General features: G+C 45.1%; 1 protein-coding gene across 1 annotated transcript; it reads right to left on the bottom strand.

The window, feature by feature from the left end:
- Positions 1-247: 247 nt before the first annotated feature.
- LSG1 (large 60S subunit nuclear export GTPase 1) lies at positions 248-26,505 on the bottom strand. The gene is made up of 14 exons (XM_004603242.2): positions 26,356-26,505; positions 25,244-25,370; positions 23,920-24,040; positions 23,657-23,743; positions 22,919-23,005; positions 18,696-18,756; positions 17,153-17,329; positions 14,344-14,682; positions 11,517-11,618; positions 11,273-11,415; positions 10,039-10,163; positions 8,084-8,163; positions 6,441-6,614; positions 248-4,926 (listed from the first exon to the last, which is right to left on the bottom strand). The coding sequence occupies exons 1-14, from the start codon at positions 26,452-26,454 to the stop codon at positions 4,747-4,749; spliced, it is 1,902 nt and encodes a 633-aa protein (XP_004603299.2). The 5' UTR covers positions 26,455-26,505; the 3' UTR covers positions 248-4,746.
- Between the last annotated feature and the right edge of the window lie 1,076 nt (positions 26,506-27,581).

Here is a 27,581-nt window from a genome sequence, read left to right as displayed (position 1 = left end):
CTAGACTGGGGAGAGGCCTCAGGCAGGAAAGCAGGAAAGCGAGAGCCTATAGTGAATTAGGCAAAAATGTTACACAGATTGCTGAAGAAGAAAAATCAAAGGGCTGGAGACAGTTTTGTGGGGAGGTGCTTGTCTTGCATGTGGCTGACCTGGTTAGACCCCTGGCACCCACACGGTTCCCTGAGCCCTACCTGGAGTGAGTTCTGAGCACAGAACTCACTGTGCTCAGAACTCACAGAACTGTGGCCCATCCCCCCTCTCAAAGTTTATGTATCAGTATTTATGACAGTACTGCTACATGATTCAGTCGTATCATGTGTTAAGTGGCAATATATTGAGGGTTTTGCTGTGGATTTTTTTTTGTGTCAGAAATTGAACCAGGGCCCTCCACATGCAAGACAAGTGCTTGGCTGCTGAGCTCCATGCCCAGCCCGGCAGGAATCCAGTAGATAAAGTTCATGGACCACCGGAACTTCCTGTGGATCGGAGGTTGGAAACCACTAGGCTGAAGGAAGTGAGGTGGGGGCACCTCCACAGACACACAGCTCTGACCATCAGCACTGCAGAAATGTCAATCATAACCTTCGCTCTTGTTCCACGTTCATGAATGTTCAATCTCAAAGTTATGCGTTCAAAAAGCAAAGAAAAAAAATTTTTTTTTTCTGTTTGGTTTCTGGCCCACTCCAGGCCACGCTCAGGGCTTATTTCTTTCTGTCTCTGTGCTCAGAAACCACCCCTCGTGGTGCTCAGGACAGCATATGACGTGCTGGGGATTGAACCCGGGCCAGCTGTGTGCAAGGCAAGTGCCGTAAGACTGTACTATCTCTTAACTACTAAGTTCTCATTTGTGTTCTTGGTGCAACTTTTTTGCAAAGGTGGCTCCCAAAACAATGCAGGTGGGGGGAAAAATGATCCTGTCAGCTACTTCACAAAGTGTACAAAAGCAACTCAAAATAGACCAGAGTGAAATATAATAGCTAAAGCTATAAATCACTTTGAAGAAAACTGAAAAATCTTAGTAATCTTGAATTTGGCAATCCTTTCTGAAACATAACACTGAAATCCACGGGCAGCTGAAGGAAAAGTAGATACATCTGAGCTTCACCCAAATCTTAAAATGTGCTTCCAAGGACTATAAGGAAAATGAAGGAGCTGGGGCAATAGAAAAAAATGGTAGACAGCACATGCTTAGCGGACACGAGGCCCCAGAGCTGCTGGACAAAGCCCTGGGGGACCCTGAGCACAGCTGAGCTAGCGTCTGGGCATGGCCTGAGCACCACCAGTCTTGCTCAGGCTGAGCTCTACTGGGAGGGGCCCACAACAAAAAGAAGACACCCAAGTGAAAGGCAGAAAACATTTTTGACTGCCCAGTTAAAGGATGGGCAAAGGATGAGTGGACATTTATTCCAAAAAGGCACATGAAAAGATGCTCAACATCACAGGTCGAGGACCGCAAAGCAGAGATACAGTACTAAGGTTAAAGTATACGGCTGGGGGAGGGGCTCCGGAGGAGGGCACTTACTATGCAAGTGCGAGTAAGGCCCTTGGCTCATGCCCTGCAAATTCCTTTAAAATAAAAGATTATAAATGAGAACAAATATATGGAGAAATTGGAAACCTGGGACGCTGCTGGTGAGCAATGTAAAATAAAATGGTGCAGTAACTTGGGGCTATACTCCCACGAGAATGAAAAACCTATGTCCACACAAAAACTTATACAGAAATATCCACAGCAGCATTACTCAAAATAGCCAGCAAGTAGAAAATAACTGTCTACTAGCTAAAAATGAAGAAACAAAATGTATCCTTTCAATGGATTATTCAGCAATAAAAAGGATTGAAATAAATATAAATTATTTTTTTAAAGCATTTAATTTTTTTCCTAGTAATTTTTATTGAGGTTATTTGGTTTACAATTGTTTTGATATTAAGCTAACCTTTTCTGAGTCACACCTGGCGATGCACAGAGTTACTCCTGGCTCATGCACTCAGGAATCATTCCTGGCGATGCTCGGGGGACCATATGGGATGCTGGGAATCGAACCTGGGTGGCCTCGTGCAAGGCAAATGCCCTACCTGCTGTGCTATTGTTCCAGCCCTGCTCTGGGGTTATTCTTGACTGTCTGCAGGAGTGATCCCTAGTAGTGCTTGGGGGCCCATATGTGGTACCGGGGATTGAACTGAATTGGCCATATGCAAGGCAAGTGCCTTAACCACTGGATGATCGGGTCCCTAATTAGTGAACCTAAAGACACGAGGCATATGCTGGAGATCCTACAGTAGGTAACACCATCTCTGTCAATCGTACAGAAGAGGGAAAATCTCTAAATGTTTCACTGGTAGTTTAGAAACGGGGGTCAGAATGAAAGGATTGGGAGCTGATCACTAAAGGTACTGTGTTTCTTTCATTTTTATACCACATCCTCAAGTGCTCAGGAATTACTTCTGGCTTAGTGCTCAGGGGTCAGTCCTGGCAGTGCTCGGGAACTATGATGTACCAGGATCAAACAAGACCCTCTTGCAGGCAAAGCCTGCACTTCAGCCTGTGGAGTTCTCTGGTCCTGGGTCTCTTTCTAAGGTGATTAAAAATGTAAATTGACTGTGATGATAGGTCACACAACCCTGAATAGACTGAAAAAGACCAAACTGTGTAATTTAAATAGTGAACTTGCATGGAACAATCTCAATACTATAGAAATCAAAGCCTGGGAACCTAGTAGGTTGCTCTCCCAGTCTCAGGTTCTGGGCACTGCACTACTGAGTAAGTACATACTGTGTCTGGAGTGAAAGCTCCTGCTACAGGCCTGAGCCTGCTCATTAGTGAGGGGCAGAGGCCGTTTCCCATGCAGCAGGGCTAGTTACTCTCCCATCACTGCCTTTCAGGTTTCACTGCTCTAAACGGGAATGACTGGAAGTCCGATGTCACTAACGGAGGTTTACACTTCTGAAACTGCTTGCCCTCTCCTCAGCCTCAGCCTTGACTGGAATAACCTTTCACCTGATGCCTTAAATTTAATTTTAAAGCCAAAAACCAACTCCTCCCTGCCACCCCCAAGTTTACAGTGCCTTCAAGTCCAGTTCAATAGGAATATTAAAATTCTACCAGGGCCAATCCCTACCCCCCACCCAATCCCAAACTATAAATGTTCTTATCTTTATTTATGACAAGTGACAGATTCTTCCTACATGTAACAGATTTCACTACTACTTATCTCCAGCCTTTGCAGGTGCTTCCTTATCTTGAATTCCTACCCCATGCCAGATGGGTTCAGCTCCCACTTTCCAGGGTCATTTAAAGTTGATGCACAGGGCTGCAGAGATAGCTGAAGGGTCCAAGTGCATGCTATGCATGGTTTAATCCCCAGCAATGTAGTCCCGCTCAACTACTTTTTCTTCTCCTTTTCATTTTAGAATCTCAAGGGTATAGCTTAACATCTCCAAATGTCTATGAACCACCTTGTCTCTTAAATAGACATTAGAGCATATCGCACTGCTCCTTTAACCCAGTGATTTTGGAGGAAACATTTAGACTCCTTTCCAAGGTCAGGCCTACCTGCCACAGTCCCAGTCCCTCTCTGCTGTGTCATGGCTCGACTGCTGCTGTCCCTGTCCTTCCTGATATGTGGGAGCTGGTAAGTACTTTGTGAAATGAGTCAAGCAAAAATTTTTCCAGTCTAACGTATCTTCAAATAATATTTAAATGTATGACAAGTTTTAAAGCAAGGCTGATTATCTGCATTCATGGGTGAACTTGCAGGGGAAGGCCAGTCAATCTGATACAGTTCAGGAAAGCACATTCTGGGGAAATGTACTTTTTTAACTGGAGCAAACATCCATGACTTGTTAGGTGCTTAGAAGTATTTGTGACACAACAAAGTAAGAATATGAGTGGCTCAAGGGCTAATGAGGCTCAAAGAAAAAGGGAGATACCCGAACTCAGCTTGACTACTGCTGAGAACTAAGGACAGCAGGGACCCCAAGGCCTCAAATACAAACTAGGCAACTGGGGGTCTCTTTCCTCACCTTTACAAACAGTTGCTCTAAAACAACAAAACACAGGCTTTGGGGGCTGGAGTAGGCCAGGTGGGATTCCCAGCCCCATGGTCCCTGAGCACCGCCAGGTGTGCCCAACACCAACACCTGCCTTCCTCTGTAGTGGTAGTGTGTTTGAGAGGGCTGGGAGTGCCCACACGCAACAGTGTCTTAGCCTCAGCACTCTCTCCAGCCCTGTGGAGCAAGGTTTACAAAGACTGTTCTTTTTTAAAAAAATCACGTATGTCTGCCTCTCCTTCCAAGATGTGGTCTGCATGAGAGGGAAGTTGAATAAGCTAAATACTGGACTCAAAATATTCACCTAAAAGCTCACTGATGTTTCAGTGTTTAAAAATTGTGGACTATAAAAAGAAAAAAAAAAGGAATGTGGGCTGAGCCAATGGCAGCCTGTTTATGTAAACCACTAAAACACATTTAGAGATGATCTGATTTTAATACCTTTCAAATTACAAATGATTGCATTTGTGTACGTGTTGACACAAATAAATACTCATTGCTCACCCCTCTCCTTACACTCAGTCTTCTCTATCAGATTTCTGGTATTCCAGGAACTCTACGTTGGCTGGAGCTGGCCAGCCAGGGCCTTCAGTCTGGACCTTACTCCGGGGCTCCGTCGCACAGCACCACAGGGCCGGGCAGGTAGGCTTCAGCGCCCGTGCACAATGCAGACGCCATTTCCGCTGCGGCTCACGTTCATGTATCCAAGTGCCTGTAGAGTCGGCGACTCTTCTCTTTTTTATTTCTGTTGCCATGCTTCTTCCAGGGCTTCCCAAGCCTGCTCTCAGAGTTCACAGAAGCTGCTGTCACCAGGCCACTGCCAGGTTTGTAGCCCATCACAGCCTGAACTCCTTTGGTTAAAGCTCTGACATTTTCCTGGGAAGAAAGAGCAAACATGAAATATCCGACACATGGAATGTATCTAAAAATAGTTGTACACTGTGTCCTTGCGTGATGTAGTAAGCCCAGGAAAGAATTTATAATCTGTCTATTGATAAATGTTCTAGTATTGGCGCAGGATAGCTGGGAATAGCTCAATCTAGAAACATCAATAAATTCTAATGCAGCTTTTCCACTCAGAACAAGTCATAGCCTTCCAGCACCTCAACGTCCTTGGCGGTAAAATGGGGAGTGATGCACTTTGTTGCCTTAGCAAAGGCTCTTTGAGAGGCAACAATTGAAACTCTAATAAAACTGACTCTGGACAGTGAATTAATTTTTTTCTTCTTTTTTTAAAAAGAATTTTGGGGCACTCAGGAATTATTCTTGGTTATGTTCAGGGACTCACGAGTCCAGGGTTTAAACGCCAGGGATTAACGCAGGTTGGCACATACAAGGCAAGTGCCCCACCCTCTGTACTATCACTTCGGTCCCCTCTTAATTTTTAATGCTTATCTTGCCCTTCCCTTTGTTGCAGTATTCAAAGGGTTTTACACTCAGCACTAGGGATCATAGTAGCAGTGAGAAGGGGGGAGGGGGAAGGGGACAGGGAAGCTATCCTTAGTGATATGGCAGTGCCAGGGATTAAGCTGCTTTTCTTTTCTGCAAGGAGGGCACTGTTCCCCTGAAACTTACAGATGTGGATGTCAGTTACTTCTCAATAAAAGGGTGAATGGAAATAGGGCTGGGAAGAGAACACGAGATATGGAGTTGGCCTTGCATGCAGCTGGCCCTGGCCTGATTTCTGGTACCATATAGTCCCCTGACCATACCAGGAGTCAATACTGAGAAGAAGCCAGAAGTAACCAGAGTACTACTGGGTAAGGCCCAAGCCCCTCGCCTGCACCAAAAAGGGAAGACATACACTTCATATAAGGTAGGGTGATAAAAAAAACCCACACAGAGTATTTATGTGAGGAAACTGAAAAGATATGCCACACAGAATACGGATAGGAAAAAGATCACATGGGAATATTCACAGCTGCGTTATTAATAGACAAAAAGTAACAACCTAAAGTGCATCAGTTGATAAATAGAATGTAGCATATCTAAACACTGCACTATAATCTGGCAATAAGAAGAAATTAAGTACTGAGACATGGATGAATCTTATTTATTATTGCTTTTTTTGGGTCACACCCAGCAATGCACAGGGGCTACTCCTGGCTCTGCACTCAGCAATTACTCCTGGCGGTGCTCAGGGGACCATATGGGATGCTGGGATTCAAACCCAGGTTGGTCGCGTGCAAGGCAAATGCCCTACCCGCTGTGTTATCGCTCCAGCCCCACATGAATGAATCTTGAAGGTACTGGGTTCAGGGTTATTTTTTGGAATGATAAGAAATGTGAAAATATCATCAGTGATGGTTGTACAACTCTAAGGTATATTTTATGGAATATGATTACTTCAGTAAAACTGTCAGATATTAAAGAGAAATCTTAAAACTCACTTGATGGAAAAAAGTTTCATCGACAACGTTTTCAATCTGCCTGACTTTCTTATTCCCTCCAGACCGTATTTTTATTTCATCACCCTTCAGTTTCATCTCGAGGAGTTGCTGGTGTTGATGCTGAAAGGCCACAGGCTCGCATCCGGGAGGAGGGTGACAGTACAGCAGTTTACCCTACAGAGACAAGAAAATGGTCACATGGTCCGTCTGGATCTTCCGAAGGCCACCTCCGGTGTGACCTGCATCCTCCACTGCCGTGCTGGCGCTTTCTACTTTTCGATTAAGCTCGCCGAGTTCTGATCAACTGCAACTGAGCTAACAATCACAATGATGATGCTTCTGGGGAGTCACCAAGAGGCCTGGATTTTTTCCCCATTGTCTCCCACATTAGAGTGAACTCTTCTTGTTCTTTCTACCTTGTTTGCATTTCCACTTCACTCCATTTACATGATTATATCTCTGAGAAGCTTCTTTTTCCAAAACAAAAACCAAGTTTACAACCAGTGTTGGGCTGTATGCAAAAATCACCAGGTACCAATTTTCCTTTCAACCATCAACTCAGTGAAATGCTGACTGCTTATCATCATTGCTTATCAATTCATCTTCACTTCCTCCCACAATTTTAAGAAATGACTACATAGTTTAACCCGCACAAATATTCTACTACTTTCGCTTAAGCAAAGGCAAGCGAATCTGATCACCTGTTTTCACCCTTACGTTTGTTCCAAGAGCCCCACTCTCCTCATACTGAGGCGGTACAGCGCACAAACCTTCATTACAGACTACAAGCTTCTTTACAATTATATATAGTTTTGGAGGCCACACTTGGTGATGCTCAGGATTTAGTTACTCCTGGTTTTACACTCAGAAATTATTGGAGTGGTGCTTGGGGCATTCCATATGGAATATACAAAACCCAGGTTGGTCACATGCAAGGCCCCACCCGCCATACTATCACACCGTCCACACAGGCTATAAGCTTACTGGTGGTAATAACTAAGCTTAGTACATAAAAACCAGAAGCAAATTATGTGTCGTGCACTGAGCTTAGTGCATTCATTTATGATTCTTATTTACCTCCATCATCTCAAGCTAAATACTATTAGCTACTTTCCAAAGAATCCTTTTTCAATGATGAGGAAAACACGAAAATTTAACATGTCCTCATTTGTAACAGGAGATGCCTATATAGACTTTTTATGTACTTTCAATAATACACATAAAGCATTTGTTTTATTTCTTTACTTTTGGCATTTGGGCCACACCTCGTGCTGCTGGGAGCTACTCCAGGCTCTGCTCTCCCAGTGGTGCCAAGGAGTGAACTCAGGCCTCCCAAATGCACAGCGTGTGCTCAGCCAATCCAACTATCTTCTCTGGCCCCCAAGACACCAATAAAAGACTTGAAGCTATTTCTAACAGAGGCAGCTATGAATAAAATTAGCCATTATTGCTACGAGATCCGGGAAATGTACACACGCCAGCAGCAATGTAAAGTCTCTCTGCACAGCATGTGGCTAGTCCTTTCTTTGGTTCCCAGCCTTTTCAGGAAGACTGCAACTCCCACCGTAAGATGACCCCAATGAGGAAGTGTGGAAGGGGCCTTGCACAGGTCTCCTCGTGAGCAAGCAGCAGGCTGCACTTACACTGACATAATCCTTTAGGATATAGCGCGCAGATCGAGGCTGGTCAGGTTGTCCATGTGCTGTCATGAAACCTCGCATACCTAAGAAATGAATTTGCAACACTTCATGAGAAGAGGAATATGTTATCTTCTATGATTTTGTGGCAAAGTAGAGCTTGGCATTTATCTCTTTCAAGTTTCTCAACTAACGTAGTGAAGGTCTGACTTATGCATGGTTCATCTAAAATCACCCTTTTCTGTCAATAGATTCTCCTCCACCAATGTCCCCAGTATCCCTCCCACCACTCCCACCCCATCTCCTAGCACCCCACCCTCCTTGTGGCAGGGCATTCCCTTTTGTTCTCTCTTCTTTTGGGTGTTGTAGTTTGCAATAGAGGTACTGAGTGGCCATCATGTTCGGTCTATAACTGACAGTTCCGACAGTTCCTTTAAAGGCAGCAACAGAAGCACGGGAATGTTTTAAAGGTTGCTACCTCTGCAGGTAGACGCAAGTCCTCCCGGCCAGCTTTTTTTTTTTTTTTTTTTTGCTTTTTAGGTCACACCCAGGGACGCGCAGGGGTTACTCCTGGCTCTGCACTCAGGAATTACTCCTGGCGGTGCTCGGGGGACCATATGGGATGCTGTGATTTGAACCTGGGTTGGCCACGTGCAAGGCAAAGACCCTACCCGCTGTGCTATCACTCCAGCCCCCCGGCCAGCTTTAATGCCAACAAATCTCAGCTGACCAGAGCAATAATCTGCAAAAGTAAGTACTCCGGGCAAATATGGAGATGGGAATAATTGTGGACTCATTTTTTCTTTTTTACATCTGGCAGTGCTCAGGGTTTACTCCTGACTTGGTGCCAAGGGATCACTCCTGGTGGTGCTCAGGGAACCATGTGAGGTGCTGCGGATCCAACTGGGAATGGCTGCATGCAAGGAACCGCCCTTCCCGCTGAATAATCTCCCCAGCCCCCATGGGCTGGTTTTAATCTCCACGTTTCCAGCGCTAATGACAGGGATGGGGGGTTCTGAGTCCCTGTGCTTCTTGGGCTTGTCCCAAGTTGAAGGCTTCCCCTTCTTTACTCCTTTCTAACCTTCCTCTCCTGTTCTAATCAGTATGTTTATCCACCTGGACCCCAACATCCCTTTTTGGCTGAAGAGTCCAGAAAAGAGTAGTGACCCGGTGCCTGCATCTGAATGCCATCAAAGTGGCAAACACACCAAGGACCATTCCTTAACAAAGTGGTAGCTGCCTACCAGCTCTGCTCCCCCTTATGAGAGCTTGGACCACTGTCAGGATTTGGTCTCAAACATGCAGACATCAGAAGAGGATGTTTCTTGCAAGGAGTGATTCTGAAAGATTAGGGAAAGGATAGACCTGGAGAAATAGAAAGGAACACAAATTTGCAAATTTTAAAATGTACTTAAGATGTACTTAAAATGTAATGTAGGGCCACAGAGACAGTACAGTGGGTAGGGCCACTGCTTTGCATGCAAGCTGACCTGGGTTCAATCCCTAGAACCACATACGATCCCGAGTCTAACCAGAGTGAGTCCTGAGCACAAAGCCAGTATTAATCCTGAGCATTTCCGTGTGTGGGCCAAAAAACACTAAAACATTAAAAAAAAAAAAAGAGAGTCCTTAATACACCACAGTAAGTACCACCAGCTCTCCTGTCCTTACTACTGGTACCCTAGAACTGCCACCTAACAAGCGACCTGGAGACCATTCTGTAGATAAGGCCAACCCAAGGACAATCCTGCACCGTGACACTGGCAAGTCATGCTTATGGATAGCTTCTGGAGTTTTATCTTTGCCGAGAAATATTCTCTGTGCCCCTCTCTGTCATCCCTGAGTGTCCCCCCCACCCCGTCCGCATAACTGCAAGTGTACCCTGAGCACCTGGGGAGTAACCCGAGAGCACAGTTAGAAATAGCCCTCAACTCAAAACAAAATAATGAATGACAACTCACGCCCGTAAGCGGTTAACAGTTCTTCTGATGTTGGCGGTCTAGCAGGATCTTCATCCTCTGTAGGCATTATTATACTAATGCCATAGGTAGCTTCTAAAACATGTCTCGGAATATTCTGGCAAACATAAGCTAGTTAAGGAATCCGTTCCTTCAGAGGGACCCCTGTTTCCATGTTTTTAAGAATTTTGTACTTTGCAGTTCTGTGACACACATCTCACAGAAAAGTCAATCAGGAACTAGTCAAGCCTTGGGCATCAACCATTTCCAAATAAATCTTTTATAAAATAACCATTTAAAATATCTCTGAAATGAAAAAACATTTAATCCAAACAACAATATACTAGATAACATGCTTGTGAGATGTGAATTCAGAGACTAAGCGGTTTCTGATTATTAAAGCTTGCCCGTACCTCCTCCCCCACCCAGTTCCTTAAGCATTTACAACCTTCTAGCTTAGGCCAGGTTGTCACGGACAGCCCCATATCCTGCAGCTGGAAGTTCCTTTGATTCATGCCTGTGTTCCAGAGAACCCAAACCCAAACCAATCTGACTTGCAGTAAATACTCAACACAAGTCTGATGACTATATTTCACCTAAGTTCATTCACTATACTGTGGAGAGGGGCAGAGGGGCAGAACTGCTCATCTGTTACCTGCTACCTGTGAGACCTGAGGCAAGTTATTTTTCGTCTCCACGCCTCATTCCCTTAGATTTAAGGGAATGAGAACAATAGTGGTGCCCACATCAAGGGCTGTAAGGAGAATCAAATGAGATTACTTTGTGGCAAGTCTCTGGCAAACTACACAGCAAGTATGCAGTGCATTATTAAATTCAATAAGGATTAAGTTCTCGTTATCAACTCTCAAGTGGCTGTTATTAACCTCATTTTATAGAGACACATTTTCTGGAAGGTAAGCAAGTTTTCTAAGGTCACTAAAATAGTGAAATGAGAGTGCCTGAGGTAAAAAGGCTTGCAAGCAAGGGCTGAGATGCAGAGCCTGGATTTTCCCCTTGGCACTGGGCTACATACATGGTTACAATCTGACCAGAAGGCTCTAAGTCTAAAGTCCATGCTATTCTCACATGTGAAGTTGGACAGATCATGAGCTAAATTAGACTTTTCATGCTGAAGATACCAGACCCAAAAACCTTAAATACAAGGCAAAATGCAAACCAACTTCAATCCCAAATATAAACACAGCTACCAGAATCTTTGCTAAGCACAAAGGATATTAGTGACACGGGCGGGACATGGTCTCGCATTTGGTCAATAGGGAGGATCCCATTGCAAGTCATCTCTGCCTTGGTAGAGACAAAGGATGGCATCACCAGGCCGGGGCAGTCACATAAGCAGAGGCCAGGTTCCACATACAGCGTCTGAGAAGAGACAAACGAGGTTTCCTCTGGGCATCCAGCACAGGAAAGGAGGTAATGGCAAAGAACTTGTAGAGGGAAAGAGGCAAATACCACAGAAATACCTGGAAGTGCTTGGTGTGACCAGGCGTGGCAGACACGGACACTTTCTTGTTGCCCATGATGGTGTTGATTGTTGAGCTCTTACCAACATTTGGGTAGCCCACCTAAGAGATTCAGAAACCAGCAAAGAGCATGTAAAAGATCTGCCTACATGACAGACAGTGACTAACATTAGTCTAAGTATCTGGCTGTCTCAGGAGACTAGAAATTGATGCCGTTTGATGTTAGACGTTTCCCCCTCCAGTGGTGGGAATCCATCACACACTCCTCTCTGGTGATGTACAATCAGCTAAGTACATTCTATTCTTGCAGGTTCTGATACAGTAAACTTCACCCTTTGATCCCAGGCATTACTTTTCCCACAGCAACTTCTGTGCATGAGGGAGGGACAATTTTTTTCTGGCTGTACCAGGGACTGAATCGAGGGCTTCAGACAGGTAGGACACAAACTCTACCAATGAACCACACACCCTTGGTTCCTAGATAGCTATGTTCATGATTCAACACACAATTGTGATTTTTAAGATCATCAGCATATTTTTCTTTGGAGGGCACAGGAGGGGGAATATGCAGAGGTGTTCAAGGCTTATTCCTGGCTCTGTGCTCAGGGATTACTCCCAATGGTACTCAACAGGCCAGACTATATGTGGTGCCGGAGACTGCACTGGGGCCAGACACCTGCAGGTAAAGCACCTTAACTCCTTTATTATCTCTCTGTCCCAGTATCACAATGTTAAAAAGGCACAACTACCTGATGTAGGTTAATTAGCTACAAAAGCTCTTTAGTACCTCTTTGGGTTGGCCCTGGTTCTCCCCAACTTCTTAGTATACCTGAAGTTTCATCATGTCTTAGGTCAAGCAAAATCATATAAGGGACAAACCTCTCAAAAGGACAAGCAAATGTTTTGCTCACATCATGCTACCCAACTCACGTCCCATTGTTTTTCCCAGGTTTCCTCTCTTACATGGTTCCAAGATTCTTTTCAACATGACCGGAAAAATACACCTGTCCCCTTGCTATGAAATCCCACACGTTCCATCTCTATTACCAAACTCAGCAGGGACAGGCTCTGACAGAGTCTTACTACTCTTCAAAGGAGCCACACTCAGTCACTTCCCATCCCAAGTAAACTCTTTTCCATTCTTTACAAGAATGGAAAAGAGTTTGGGTTAAACCTTCCCCTTTTGTCTGTCTGGACCGTCTTTTCATGGACACAAACCATTATGCATCCTTCAGGGGTGCCTGGGCCACTGACAATGGGCGGCACAGATCACAGTGGGTTTACCGGCTCTCCCCTCCAGCTTGGTGGCCAGCAGGCCAGGCCACGGCAACAGCTACAGAGCCTACCGAGCTTCGACCAGTGGAGCCCTGGTATAAAATGCACGGTTAATTCAAGGGGCAGTTTCTGACGGAAGATTTCCAATGAGCTGCTACTGAATTTCAATCCTTTCATGCTGTAAGATATTTACATCGCATTTACCTGAGAGATCTGTCCAAAGGTTTTGTTGGAGAGAAGGGTTTGTTGCTCTCCTTCCACCTCACCAGGCTCTCTCATTCTGGGGATGATTTTGAAGTTCTAGTGGCCCCCCTAGCACTACAACAAGCTGTGAGGGCGAGCACTGTGCCTGGTCTATGGCATGCCTTGCAGGATGCATGCCATATGGCAGAGGCATATGACTGATAAATATTTGTAGAATGAGTAAATACCTTCCTTCATGATTCCCATGGTGAAAAGTACACAAAGCGAGGCTGTGTGCCACTGTAGGAAGCTGAGCTTTCTGGTGCATGTGGAAAATGAACTGCTAGCAATAATACTAAGAAACAGTCTGAAAGATGAGAGGAATTAACTCCCAAATTACTACCCTGTCAGTGGTACTGCAGAACAGGGAATTACATTAGGCTGCCTGCACTACGCTAACTCTAAGCTGGTGTGGCACAACAGAACACAGTATGCCAAAAGCATAACCACTAACAATACTGTAGCTATCTGGGGCGGGGTGTGAGGGATGTGGGATGTGGGGTGTGGGGTGGGATCATGAAAAAGATGATGGTGACGACACACCATCAACTTCCTGGTTATTTTTTTCTTTGAAGACAGTGTTCGGGATGTGAAAAAAATTAGCTATACCTAGCATGTAATTTAGCCTGCCAAAATCTGTTCAGTTCTTTTTCAAAAGTACCTTCTCTTACATCTTACACTTCTCTTATATCTTACATTTTCTCAGCTCAATTCTGGATCTAACACTGTGGTTCATGTAATTAGTTAGAGATAGGATCTTTTTTCTACCTGTAGCTAAAGACTCTCATGTATTCTGCCTGGCCCCAAGATGCTGGGTCTCTTCCTAAAATGCATCTGGAACAGAAAGACTTTAAGGCGGCAATGTCAAGTCTACAAAAGTTAAAAGAATTGGGTAGAAATTCAAAACATCATTTAAAGCAATCTCCTACTAGTTCTTTTGTTTCTGGGCCATACCTGGCATTGATCAGGGCTTACTCTTGGCACAGGCATCAAACCAGGACAAGCTACAGAAAAGCCAAGTGTCTTAACCCCTATACAATCTCTCTGGCCCCTCCTCCAAATTAATATCACTTCCGTCACTATGCAGGGTTAAACTGAAGATACTGGAGGAGAGAATCATTATGAATGAGGTATACACAATATATATCTTGAGAAAGTTCATTATTTTCAGTTGGGGTTTGTCTTTCCCACACCTGCTTCCATATCATAAAGCAATAAATGGGCAATTTCCTAGGTTCCAGTGTAGGCTATCAACAGTTGGGAATAAAGTAGCCCACGTGCCGCCGATTTTCTGAGACACTCATCTTACCAGCCCAACAGTAAGCTGCCCATCTTTTGCCTTCCTCCCAGTATGCAGCTCCTTCAGGATCTCCAGTAATTCCTGCTTTGATACCAGGTGGCTGAAATTGTGTATCGGCTTCGTTGGTGGGGTCTCTCTCCCCTGAGCCCCGGATTCCACACGCGTGCTTTCCTGCCGGTCCTGGCTGCAACTCTCTTCATCTGGACTGTCCTCTTCCAGACACGTCTGCCAGCCTTCCTCCTCCTCCTCCTCCTGACAGTCCTCGTACTCACTGTCATCCTCCTCACTCCCGGCACTGCTCGAGTCTTCCAACCCAGATGACTCTCCAGCAGCTTCAGTTCTTTGCTCCTGATTAACGAGAAGCCACAGAAGTTCAGAAGTGAACAGCAGCTGGGTTCGTCAAGTTAAAAATACTGACGCGCTGGGTAAGATGAACAGAAAACAGGAAAATTTATGAAGAAGACCCGAAAAGGTGAATACAGGCAAGGAACCTTGTCCTTCAGGGATGGGACAGTCCTCCGCGGAAGGGAGGAGTGATGGGTCTTATACTTTTTACAATATGTGAAATCTGTACAAATAAACTGCAGTACTTTATAATGAAGTCGGTTTCTTTTTTTTTTTTTGAGCCACACCTCGAATTGCCTCCTGCACGCAAAGTGTGTGCTTTGGTCTGTGGTGTCCCCAAGTACTACAGAAAACCCCAAAATATGCAAAATACTTTATGCAAAGAAGAGAGTGTTAAGGGCCTGACATGTCGCTTATATGTAAAATCGCATACCTTGCAAGTATTTTGCATATTTTTGGGTTTTCTGTAGTACTTGGGGACTATTCCAGGTTGGTGTTCAGGATTAAATCCAGGGCTCCTACATGTAAAGCATGCACTCTAGTCCTCTGCACTATCATCTCAGCCCTTACATTACATTTTAAAGAGCAACTGCATGGAAAAGGAAACTGCTCTTTTATAACTGCCTTTTTAATAAAAACCAGAGTGCCACAGAGCATAGCTCCTAATATGACAGACTATATGCAGAGATTATTCACCAATTATTTTCCCTGGAGAAAGTTAAAAAAAAATCATGTATTAGTCTAGTGTGTGAATTTTTCTGAATTTCTGAAGATAGTGAATTCACAGAAGAGAACACAAAGAACTCAAGTTACAGAGTTACCCTAAATTTAGGAAAGTAAAATTCAACTGTCAAGGAAATATATATATATAATTATGATCACGCCTGGTAACTGAGTAAAACCAAAAACAAAACTACAACCAGGACTTGGGCCAGAGAGGCAATACAGCGGGTGAGGGACTTGCCCAGTACACAGCTGACCCCGGGTTTGGTCTCTGAATCCCTGAGTTCTGCCAGGAGTGATCCTTGAGCACAAAGCAAGGCATAAACACTGACCCCTGCACCCCCCATATAAAGACAAAGACATGCTTAAAAAAAAAAAAAGATGATTTACAAAAGAGCCATAGAATTGCTAGCATATCTTTGATAAATATGCTATATACACACTAAAAGTGCTTCTGAACTATTCCAAAAATGAGGCAGATTTCTGAGAGAACCTGAAATGTCCCTGCAGTGACTATTAAGAGTTTGAATGTCTTAAGGTCTATACCATGTCTTTCAGTTAAAACTTGCTTTATACTACATAGCTGCAGTACCTTTATCTGACTTTTGTAGCAAGAAATATTGTTGATTGTTAATAGCAAAAAAAAAAAAAAAAAAAGTTAAAAAAATATGAGCCATGGGGCTGGAACGATAGCACAGCAGGTAGGGCGTTTGCCTTGCGTACGGCTGACCCGGGTTCGATTCCCAGCATTCCATATGGTCCCCTGAGCACCGCCAGGAGTGATTCCTGAGTGCAGAGCCAGGAGTAACCCCTGTGCATCGCCAGGTGTGACCCAAAAAAGCAAAAAAAAAAAAAAGAGCCAGAAATAAAGAATGTCAACAAGACCTGGGTGTATAACAGAAAAACTGAAGTTGAGGAAAACTGATAGCAACAACAAAAGAACTTTGTAGTGATATATTAAAAATGAAAGGAAAAGTCAATCTCTTGGGTGCATTTTTACAGATGACCAAGTGAACACCAAAGCACTCAACTCCAAGATTCCCAGCGCCAGTGCTGGGGACCGAACCCAGAAACTCACAAATGCAGGGATATACTTTCTCACCAAGCCACATCCCCAGCTGTTTTGTTGTGGCTGTTGTTTTGTTTTTTTGGGTCACCCACCTGGCACTGCTCAGGTTCTGTGCACAGGAATTACTCATGGTGGTATTCAGGAGACTGTACAGGATGCAGGAGCCAGGGATCCAACCAGGCCAGCTTTGTGCAAGGCAAACCCCACACCTGATGTATTACTGCACTGACTCTGTTCTCCTACAAGCAATTACAAGGCTATTACTGTCTTATATTTTCCTGCCTAAAACTTTACAAAAGCAAACCTCAGTTCCTAACAGAGAACACTGGCCAGCAGACCACGTGATAGACAGAGAAAGGAACTTGAGATGCATTTTCCTACAGGCTGCCTTACCATTGGCTTAGAGAACCAATCAGCAACTGGGACTGGCAAGATGGTATTGCCTTGTAGCAGCTGACCTGATTCGATTCCTGGCACTCCACATGGCTGCCTGAGCTCACCAGGAACAAAGCCAGGAGTGGGTCCTGAGCACAGTTAGGTATGAGTCCCAAATAAACAAAAGCCCCCAAAAAACAAAACCACAAACCCAAAACTGAATCCCCACATCTCCAAGGACTAAAACCAAAGCACACTCAATTGAAACCTGACATTCTCCTCCTTCCTCCAAGCCACTGAGGTTACCTTGTGGTCACCAGCCAGTTGAACGGTTTCAGCCAAAGCAGACCAGAAAATCACTTTCACACCTTCTTTTTCAAAATGTGCTGCCCAAGCACTCCGCTGCCCAGGAGTTAACAAGTCTGACTTATTTATCAGGATGACATTCTCCTTACTCTCATCGATTTCTTTTACGTAACATTCCTATGGCAAAACAAAGACAATTAGAACTCTTTTAGCAAATAAGTTTGGTTAATTACATTGAGAACCCCCAGCTATGAAGAGTACTTTACTGCCCTTAGTTTTAAATTATTCCTATCTTCAAGATGTTAAATCCTATTATATCCCGCTGATTCTCTCACCAAATGCTGGAAAGAAACTAGGTCATACATACTTATAAATAACATAAGCAGGAAAAGTCAGAGAAATGATTTTCTGCCCTGCTAAAGTATTAGGGTTAAACAATTTAAGTTCCTCTTTAATAATGCTGAATTGTTTCTTTTAAATAAAACTAAAAAGTGACACAATGGATTTGTCAGCTAGTAGTAATGAGTTTCAATCAGGTGGCAATTGCTAATAATCATCTCAGTGTTTAATGAAAAAGGTATTTTTGAACAACAAAACCCGAAGTAATAGAAAAACAAGAGCCAGATCAAAATTGATGGTTCACACAAACTCTTCAACAGAAAATATACTAAGGTATAAAAGTCAAGTTAAGCTTCAATCATTGTTTTGTTCTTTACCAGTGACTATAAGCATAATCTAAATTACTACCACTTTATGCAAAGAGAAATAGGAATACCTCACATGCATACAGTGTTCTGTTAATCGTAAGCCTGTTCTATTAGGTCACATGTGATCCTCACTTGTGACCTCTGCCTCAAGCACACACAGTATTCTGCACAACTAGTCCCCTTGTGAATATCACAGGGAATAAAAACTAAGAGATGAGAAAGAACACGAGATGGATACAAGTACAACTGGGAATATGGTAAAGAAAGTAAAATGCTCTTTTGAATAATGTCACTTAAAAATGAGCATCACTGGCAACTATTTCTAACAGATATGTGGCTTCTGAATCCATGGCTAGCAAGTTCATGCAAGTGCCCCTGCTTCCTGCAGATGGAAACAATTCTTTGAAAAGGGAAAGCATCTGTCTAAACAGTGGCATTATGCAAGCTCCTGACCCCGGAGGAGAGGAGCCCCAGCTAAACAAAGCAGAAGGGGAAGAGAATGAAGGCCTGGCGCTAGGGCTCTCAGTTACGCAGGCCTTCCACTGCTGCTCCAAACACCTTCAAAACTCATACTTTCTTACCAAGGGCTGGAGCGATAGCACAGTGGTAGGCGTTTGCCTTGCACGAGGCCAACTCAGGTTCGATTCCTCCGCCCCTCTTGGAGAGCCTGGTAAGCTACTGAGAGTATCTTGCCCGCATGGCAGAGCCTGGCAAGCTACCCATGGCATATTCGATATGCCAAAAACAGTAACAACAAGTCTCACAATGGAGACATTACTGGTGCCTGCTCGAGCAAATCGATGAGCAACGAGTGACAGTGACAGTGACTTTCTTACCAAGTCTTCACATCTGAACAGGAGTGGGTTCCGGGCATCTACTATCTGGACCACAATATCACTGGAAAAACAAACGTGAGAAACAATGATCACTTCTCTCCCCAAACTCAAAGGAACCCCTAGCCAAATTTATCACAGTAGCAAACACTTTCCATTCTTAAATACTGAACAGATATTTCTTTGGTGGTAGGGTTGAAGAGGGTCACCAAAGATCAACCCAGGGAAACACAGCACCTTGTGTGCTTTACCTGTCATGTCCCTGCAGAGATTCAATGTTTTGGAAGTTGAAAAAAAGTCAAGCCATTATTCCAAGATGCTTAGTTACCAAGAGATGGAGCCGGGACAGGGACTCAGGCCATCTGGACAGAGGTTACTCACAATCCTAATACCATGCCAGTCTAATACGGCCTAACGATGATGGCCCAACGATGAATGTTTTCTTACTAAAAACTCAGCTGCATCTCTTAAACTGTGTGAGATGAAATAAACTGCATTCTCAGGGACACTGAACATTCAGTACCTAATTTACACTTGCGTTAAGGTCTGAGAAGAATATCTCATGCTTGGGACTGCTGCCACTTCCAAAGTGGCATATTATTTAAACTTAGAATTTACCACTTTACCATCTTATTTAAACCTAAAATTAACAAGAGAAAGCATACATCTAGCAAACAACCACCCATCAGTTCCAAGGGCTAAAGGCAAAACCGCAAAACAGCAAAATATTAATGTTTGTGTGTTCTGTCACACAGAAGCCAGATGATCAGTCAACTTCTTCTATCACATGTAAGGTGGTAGAACAGTAAGAAAACTTTTCTGCTGATAGCAACAGAATACCCCCAATATATGTAATACAGACTATTGTCCACACCACTTGCAAGAAGTAGTCCTTCTTTTCCTTGAGAGGTGCCTCCCTTCCTTCAGTCTATGTGACTAAGATGCCTCAGGAGCAGCGGTGATTGCCACCATATAGCAGCTCTCCCAACGTCCACATGTGGGAGCCAGGGAAACAGCTCTAGTGCCTAGCATGTGTGAGGCCCTGAGTTTGATTCCCAGCACTGTATGACCCCCTCCCCACCAAGCTCCCATCCAGTCACTGCTTATGTAAGGCCCTCATTAAAAGAAACTCCCATTTGTTTAATCTGAGCTCATTTTGTTTTGTTTTGGGGGGCACACCCAGCAGTGCTCAGGGCATCCTTCTGGCTCTGCATTCAGGGTCTGAACTAACTCTTATGCAACTATGCTGAACATTAATTATCAAATCAAGATAATCAGATAGGGCCATAATGGAGTGTATTTTCTGTCAGAAGTTAATTTCCATCACAATCTGGTGATTACAGAAACTCCCAGACTTGACTGATGATGAGTGCCTTTAAGTTCTCACACTGAATCCCTGTACTTCGTAAGGCCATATCTACCATTTTCAAATCAAACACTTAACAGCAAGTGCATGAAAGACTGCAGAGAAATGGACAAAAATCTAACAAACTAAAACTACAAGGTCTACATTCATGTCTGCCTACAAGCTATGGAGAAAAAACAATCAGAGTAGAAACACCAATAAGAAAAGAAGACAATGTGAAACAGTGTGCTTCATGGGCTGACTGAGAATTAGAGCAAAGTGCCAACTAGGTACCAGGAAAAATTTATGCAACACAATGGAAGTGATTTATTTTACTGGAAATGAGTTCTGCCCTCAGTACCTTGGCAGTTTCCTGCTTTTCAATTACATGCTATGCACCAAATCTTTTTTGATAACAACTCTTAGAATTAAAGAGGCAGATGGCTTAGCTAGCCTGTTACCAAACAGGAGACATCTGCTGTTGACAACACAGCAATATTTCCTGTTAAAAATATGGCAGCATGTGTGAGGCCCTGGGTTTAATCCCTGGATTAGCAAAAGGAGAAAGAAAAATTAAAAAAAAATTTTTAAGCCAATAATCCCTTTATTGACACAACTCAGATCTACTTCCATGTGATAAAAACCGTATCTTATGCTAAAAACAAGGTCCCTTATGTAAAAAGCCAAAAAAGTTCTTCCTGTGAAAACATGGAGAAATGACTAAATATGTTTAATGACTATATGTGCCTTTCTCAAACCAAAAATGAAAGGCTGAAACTTATCAGGACAAAAAAAGAAAAGTAGTAACTTAGAAATGTCAAACGTTAGCTGAGAAATCTCAGAATGAGGAGCATTAGGTATAGCTGTCAAGCCATGGGTGAGGTAAGGGAATCGATCTGAACAGGGGCTCAGGGGCACTTTCCTATTCCCTCAGCCAGGGAGCTAAAACCACCATTCCTCAACCTTCCTAGCCCCATGGCAGAGTGGCTAGGGCTCACTATGGAGAAAAACAAATCCGAGGGGCTACAGAAATGAGCTGTCAAGAACTAGAGATGGAAAAGTGGTGTCAAAACAGAAATAAAGGGAATGAAATCTCAATCTACATTCCATGCCATAAAAATGCCCAGCCCTCTACCTTACACCATCACCTTCAGCCCTAATTCCAGAAGGAGATCATGCTTCTCTTTGAGAAAATGATTTTAAGGTATAATCTACAGAGATTAAAACCTGGGTTATCCCAACAAAATTAAATTTCGCTCCCTTCAGTCTCTGCAGAGTTCACCAGTTAGCACACTCCACCCAAACAAGCACTCCTTCCAGTTAGGTTTGTAACAAGGCAATTAAAATATCAATACTCACAACAAACATCACTAGACAGAAGTCAGAAATGGTTAAAAAAAAAAAACCCACAAAAAAACCCCCAAAAACCTGGTACATAATTCAGTGTGCAAACTGGGATATTCCGTCTAAGCTGAGCTACCATTTCTCTGGATAAGAGAGAGAACAGGACATTTTCCACAGTAAACACCATCTGCTAATGGGCAGGAGAAACAGACTGGGTCTTTCCCACAGATCTGAATTGAATCAAAGGGTCTGCATGGAGACTGAGGCTCAGCAGCAAGCTGCTACTTTTTCAGGCTTTCAAATTCTCTCTCTCTCTCTCTCTCTCTGCAACAAGGAGGTGGAGGCATGTAAGTGACTGAAAACAAATGTCTATTTCAATGTTATAAAAATAATCCTTGCTAAAGTGAAAAAATTCAGGATTTTTAGTATAGTAACACAGGTATCCAATGGTTTCCACTAATTCTAGAACATCTCATCAGCTTACAAAAGAAATGCAAGTAACTTTTACAAGGTAAATACAAAGCTTCTTGGGTATGTGTAAGAAGCTCTTCTGAGGATCCCAGCTACAGCATCTTCCCCCCTAATGATATCTGGACTAATTTTATTTGGTCATACATGGGCATTCTCTGGGGGTTAGACGGTGCTGGGAATCAGGTGGCAGGGCGTCAAGCATATGGGACATGTGTTTTACCAATGCTGGTCCCTGGTATATTTTAAGGTTTAGAAAAAGCCTGAAGGCTCCATGTAAAAAGCACCCTTTCCATTTAAGACTCATCTACAATCTTGGAAAATAATTCCCTCTCTGAGGAAAACAAAATTTGAGGTATACTAAAGGTGAAAAACAAAAAATCAATTTTTAAACACCAAGAACCTTCAAAATATTAAAAAAAAAACACCAAAAAAGCCCACACCCAAATTCATATTCTCAATTTATCAGATTAGTCCGTTTTTTTCCCAAAGCCTACTTAAACAACCCCCCGCCCCCTTGGTTCTCCCCTGAAATTGTGGCTCCCCCTGCTAAGACTCAGGAGAGAAGGGAGCCCTCACCTCTGGTGCCAGGTCCTCTGGGGGCAAGGGTGGCACAGCCCTTTCCTATGCCCTACTATGAAGAATTCAGTATAAATTTGCTGAAAAAACTACAGGTACTTCTAAACTCATCACGTGTGTTGGTGATGGACGTCAAGGGTCACAGGGCCACACCTGGTAGTACTCAGTGGTTGTCAGGGACGGAAAAAGGGCTAGCTGAGTGTAAGGCTCTTACACTTACTTAACTACCCCATACTATCTCTCCAGCCCCCGAACTCACCGTTGGAAAATGCTCACCATTCTCACATATTTCTCAATGTGTATATGCAAAAAAAAAGTACACACATTTCATAAAGAAAACATTTATCTTACTTTCAAGCACTGCAGTAATTCTTGCTCTCTACATAGCTTAATCCCTGTGTAGATGACCCTCCACACAGACAACGAATATCCTCACCCCCAAACCTAACACTACAATACTGTTTCGTTACACACGAAAAACATCACTTACCTTCTCTCAATCACCCTCCACAGCTGGCGCCAAAAGTCCAAATTTCTTTCGAATGGCGTTAGTAACAGCTTTTGTTCCTCTTCTAGCCTGGCTTTAGAATGAAAAGTTTATACCTTTGCCAGATTAAAAGTGCTCAAATTTGTTGCACTGCAATACAAACATTAAATACAAAGTACACAAATATTAACTCTCAAATTATTTCTCATACTTTTTTTCCCTGAGCCTGAGAAAATCAAATTCAATACATTAATCCTTCGCTTGATCTAACACATGAAGTCACATTTCTCCCACACCTTTTCCTTTCTGGAAGAATGCTTAACTCAGTCCAAGTACAGAAAGGAAAGGCATTTGCCTTGCACCTGGCCGACCGGGGTTCAAGCCCCAGCATCCCATATGATCCTCCAGGATAATTCCTGAGCACAGAGCCACCGACTAAGCTCGTTACCGATTAAGCGTGGCCCCAAAGCATATAAACCAAAGAATGCTTAAGAGAGCAGTTATATAGTCCAGGGTGAGGACTGGTCTGATGAAGAGGGAGCAGAAGGAGAGAAGAGAACGGAGCAGAGTAATTAATGCACCTCTTGGGTGAGTGCAGGTGCACCCAGCAATGGGACCATGTATACGCCACTGGTAGAAGAATCCTACCAGTTCTCTCTGAGAAGGATCAGGCAGAGAACAATGGAAGCACAAAAGATGCCCAAGTTGAGAATTTGAAAGCAAATACTGTCTAACACTCACCGGACAAGCTGACGTCTCCATTCTAGAAAGTTATCTTTCTCTGCTTGTTTGAGTTCTTCTGGGCTAGTATTTTTGTCCCACTTTGGTCTGAAACCATCACAAAGGGGAAAAAAAAACACATACATAATAGTTACCAAAATAAAACGGGATTTTAATTTAACAATGACACCTTTAGAAAAGGCAGCCAAGAAAGTAAGTGAACATCATCCACTTTAAGATTTTATTCTCAGAGGCTTTGTCTCACCTTAAAACATTCAACTCACCTCCTTGGTATACACACGAACTGTTTGTTTTCTTCATGGAGCTGCTTAATTCTCTCACTCTCCTCAAAAGATGGTAGTCCAGTTCTAGTTCCAGGATGTACAAACTTAATATTAAGCTTTTCTGTATCAGGAAAGAAGAATAAATAACCTTTTAGGAGAGAACTATAAATAGAAAATTAAAAATGAGTACCCAAAAATAGAATTTAAGTTTATTTGATTTAGCTGTCAGCTTTAAATTTTGCAAAAATTTTAATTTCAAAATAAAATTTTCTGTTAAAAAAAATCAATCTTTAAAAATTCAGTTTTCCAATAACTGGTTTTATGGAATGCCACAAATGGAGGTAGTTCTAGTGACCCAAACACATCCCAAATCTCAATCTAAGTCCCTCTGCACTTACAGAGGAAATCTACCATCACACAATCCTCTGACTGCCTTACCTAAAAAAAAAAAAAGAAAAAAAACCAACGATGTGTGGGAGGGTGGGGGAAGAAGGAGAGGAAGAGGTGGAAGGGGGAGGGAGGGAGAAAGAGGGGCACCTGCCATGGAGGCAGGTGGGGGGTTGGGGTGAGAGGTGATGGGAGGGAACCTGGGGACACTGGTGCTGGGAAATGTACACTGGTGGAGGGACGGGTGTTGGAATACTGTATGACTGAAACCCAATCAGGAACAGCTTTGTAAGGGTCTATCTCACAGTGATTCAATAAGAAAGTTTAAAAAAAAATAATAGAAAGACCAGAGAGGGTCCAGGGTTAAGGTGCACACGGCCTGCATGCCTCCAAATGGGCTCAGTCCCGGAGGGCCCAGAGCACCCCCGGGTGTGTGTGTGTGTGTGTGTGTGTGTGTGTGTGTGTGTGTGTGTGTGTGTGTGTGTGTGTGTGTGTGTGTGTGTGTGTGTGTGTGTGTGTGTGTGTGTGTGTGTGTAACGGCGGGGGTGGGGGGGTAGTAATCCCTGGTACATGTGTGTGTGTGTGTGTGTGTGTGTGTGGAACGGCGGGGGTGGGGGGGGTAGTAATCCCTGGTACATGAGGCCAGAACAGCACCACTCCTCCGGTCCTCAAATTGAACTCACACCGAGCCCAGTTCAGCTGGCCAAGAACTGACAGCACCTCCCGAGCACTGCTTGAGACCACCCCCACCCCCACAAACCGTGGACCATTCTAGACCCCAAAGGAGGGCCTTCCACGCTGCTTCCGGGACATCTGCCTCTGGGTTCAGACCAGCGGGGCACTCCGCGGGGCCCGCGAGAACACTCCCGAGTGAACCCGCTTCCCTCCAGCCAGCGAAGGGCGCCCGGCCCCCCGCGTGCCCACCACGCCCGCTTACCAGCTACAAACTCCGTGCCCGCGAGCTCCGCGGTGGCAAGGAAGTCATCCAGGGAGCTCTGCTCGGTGACAGACTGCAGGTTCAGCCGGCCCCAGTCGTAGCCATCGTTGAGCTCGCTCGTGTGCAGCTGTGAATGAAACACACGACAAGGGCGAGCTGCTGGCTTCAGCTCCGGGGGAACGGCACCGGTGCGGAGCGGCGTCGGGCCGCTACTGGGGAACGCGGAAACGTGCCCTGCTCCTTCACTTTTTTTTTTTTTCAAAATCTTTGAAATAAATTCTATTGTACTTAAAAAAAAAAAAAGACTTCAACGTGTCATGCCAGTACACAGAGCAATACAGCGGCGTACCCCTGGGCGTGACAACAAAACCGAAGCAGAAGAATCCTGAAGGTCCGTTACGAGAATTACACGCCAACATTTTTGGGGGGCGTGGGGGTGGGAAGTAGGGGCACCTCCCGAGAAGTGCTCAGGGGCCACTCCAGGCGACAGTGGCTAAGCGACGTTTGAGGTCGGGGCCAGTGGTCACCCCCGGTGGTGCTGGGGGGCTCCAGGGCTGCACCCGACCCCCGCCTGCCAGACCAATGGAGTGTCGGGGATTGAACCCGGGTCCCCGAGCACTCGACCCCTGGTCCCCGATGCCTGCGCTGACCGTCCGGGACTCCCAGGGAAACGGGACAAGGCTGGGCGGTCTGCCCAGGGCCAGCGAAACAGCGGGATGCGGAGCGGAGTTCCGTGCCCGGGACCCCGCGGGCACGACAGGAACGCGGCGCGCCTGGCACCCCCCCCCCCCGCCGGGGCGTGCAGCCCACCGGGGCGGGCGGTGGCGGCGGGGGTCGTGGGACTCCGGGTCCTCGGGTCGAAACCATCAGGGACCGCGACCGGATGGGCCAGGGCTTGACGGATGCTCGGAACCGCGAGGGAACAGGACCCGACCCCGAAGCTCGCTCCGGCCCCACGCACACCCGCTTCCTTCACGCCCTGGCCCTTCGAGAACCTTCGGCGCACGAGCCTGACAGAACCAGGAGCATGGCGCGGCCACCTTTGAACGCCACCCCCCACTTTCCCCTCCCCCCCCCGGCGAGAGCGGCCGACGACGGAAGCTCCGCCTCACCCAGGCGTCGGGGTGGCGGTGGCCACGGCTCCGCTGCGCCTGCTGGCGGATGAGGGCCCGGCCGAGGGACGCGGTGTCCGGCGCTCTCCTCCGGCCCATGGTCGCACGGCAGCCGCGCCACGGCTCGCCGCCGGAACACGCGGCTTCCGGGAGCCCCAGCGCGACCGGAAGTGACGTCCCAGCGAGTCCAAGCGAAGTGGGCGTCCTCCGCGCCTCCTCGCGCCTTTAGAGGGTCACATTTCCCGTGGTTAGGGGGCATAAATGTCAACAATTGTATGAGCGCTTAGTTTCTTTATAGCTATATGTCGGGATAAATGAAGTTTGGATGGATTAGGAGGGGGGAATCAATAGAATGGTACCTTCCGGGGGCGGGTTGGTGCCCTGGTCTTTAGCGTCCGGTGGGAAACAAGGAGGGGGCGTGAAAAACGCGGCCGCTCCCCTGCGGGGCTCCGCGCCGCCTCCCGCAGTGTCGTCAGGAAGAGGCGGAGCCTCGGCCGGGCCCGTTTCTGGGGCGCACTCGCTTCCTGGCGGCGGCGTCCGTGAGTGTTGCTAATCCAAGCAAGCAACGCTTTTTTTTTTTTTTTTTTTAATTTAGTCATCTCTCGCTGCGAATTGGGAAATAAAAAGTTTCCGTCTGGATAGCAGTTCGGAATGGAAGGATGAATAGTGCTTTCTGGGCTGTGCAAGATTGCTAAGAAAGCAGTGGATCTGACCAGTGTTTACATGTGTGTGTATGTGTCTATAAACATTTGCAATGCCTATGTGCATTGGATATAAGCATTAGACATGTGTGTAAATAACTCGTTCGCGTGTGTCGGTATGCATTTGTTTGTTTTCTTTTGTTGGCTTAGGGCCCTCGGGGCTTACTCCTGACTCTGCACTCTTCAGGGATCAACCGTTCCTGGAGGGCTGCGGGGACCGGAGGGGGTGCCTGAGGGTCAAGGCAAGCACCCTGCCCACTAATCTATCGCTCCAGCCCTGTGTTTATATATTTTTTAAGTGAATATATGTCCATGTTTAAAGATTTCCCTTAACATTGCAGGAGAAATTTCCTGTAATTACAGCGAAAACGCTGTTGAACTGGCTTCCCCTCTTTGCGGCTTTTGTTCCTTGCATTGTCTTGTGATTTCCTACCGTGGGAATCTAAGAGGTTTGGCGAGGGAGTCCTGAGGTGCCGGGGCCTTTAACCTACTTTTCTTAATAGGAGTCTCTCGAGGTTATGAGGC

This window comes from Sorex araneus, chromosome 2 (assembly GCF_027595985.1).
Source record: "Sorex araneus isolate mSorAra2 chromosome 2, mSorAra2.pri, whole genome shotgun sequence".
Taxonomy (NCBI): domain Eukaryota; kingdom Metazoa; phylum Chordata; class Mammalia; order Eulipotyphla; family Soricidae; genus Sorex; species Sorex araneus.
This window is presented reverse-complemented; position numbering and strand designations above follow the sequence as displayed.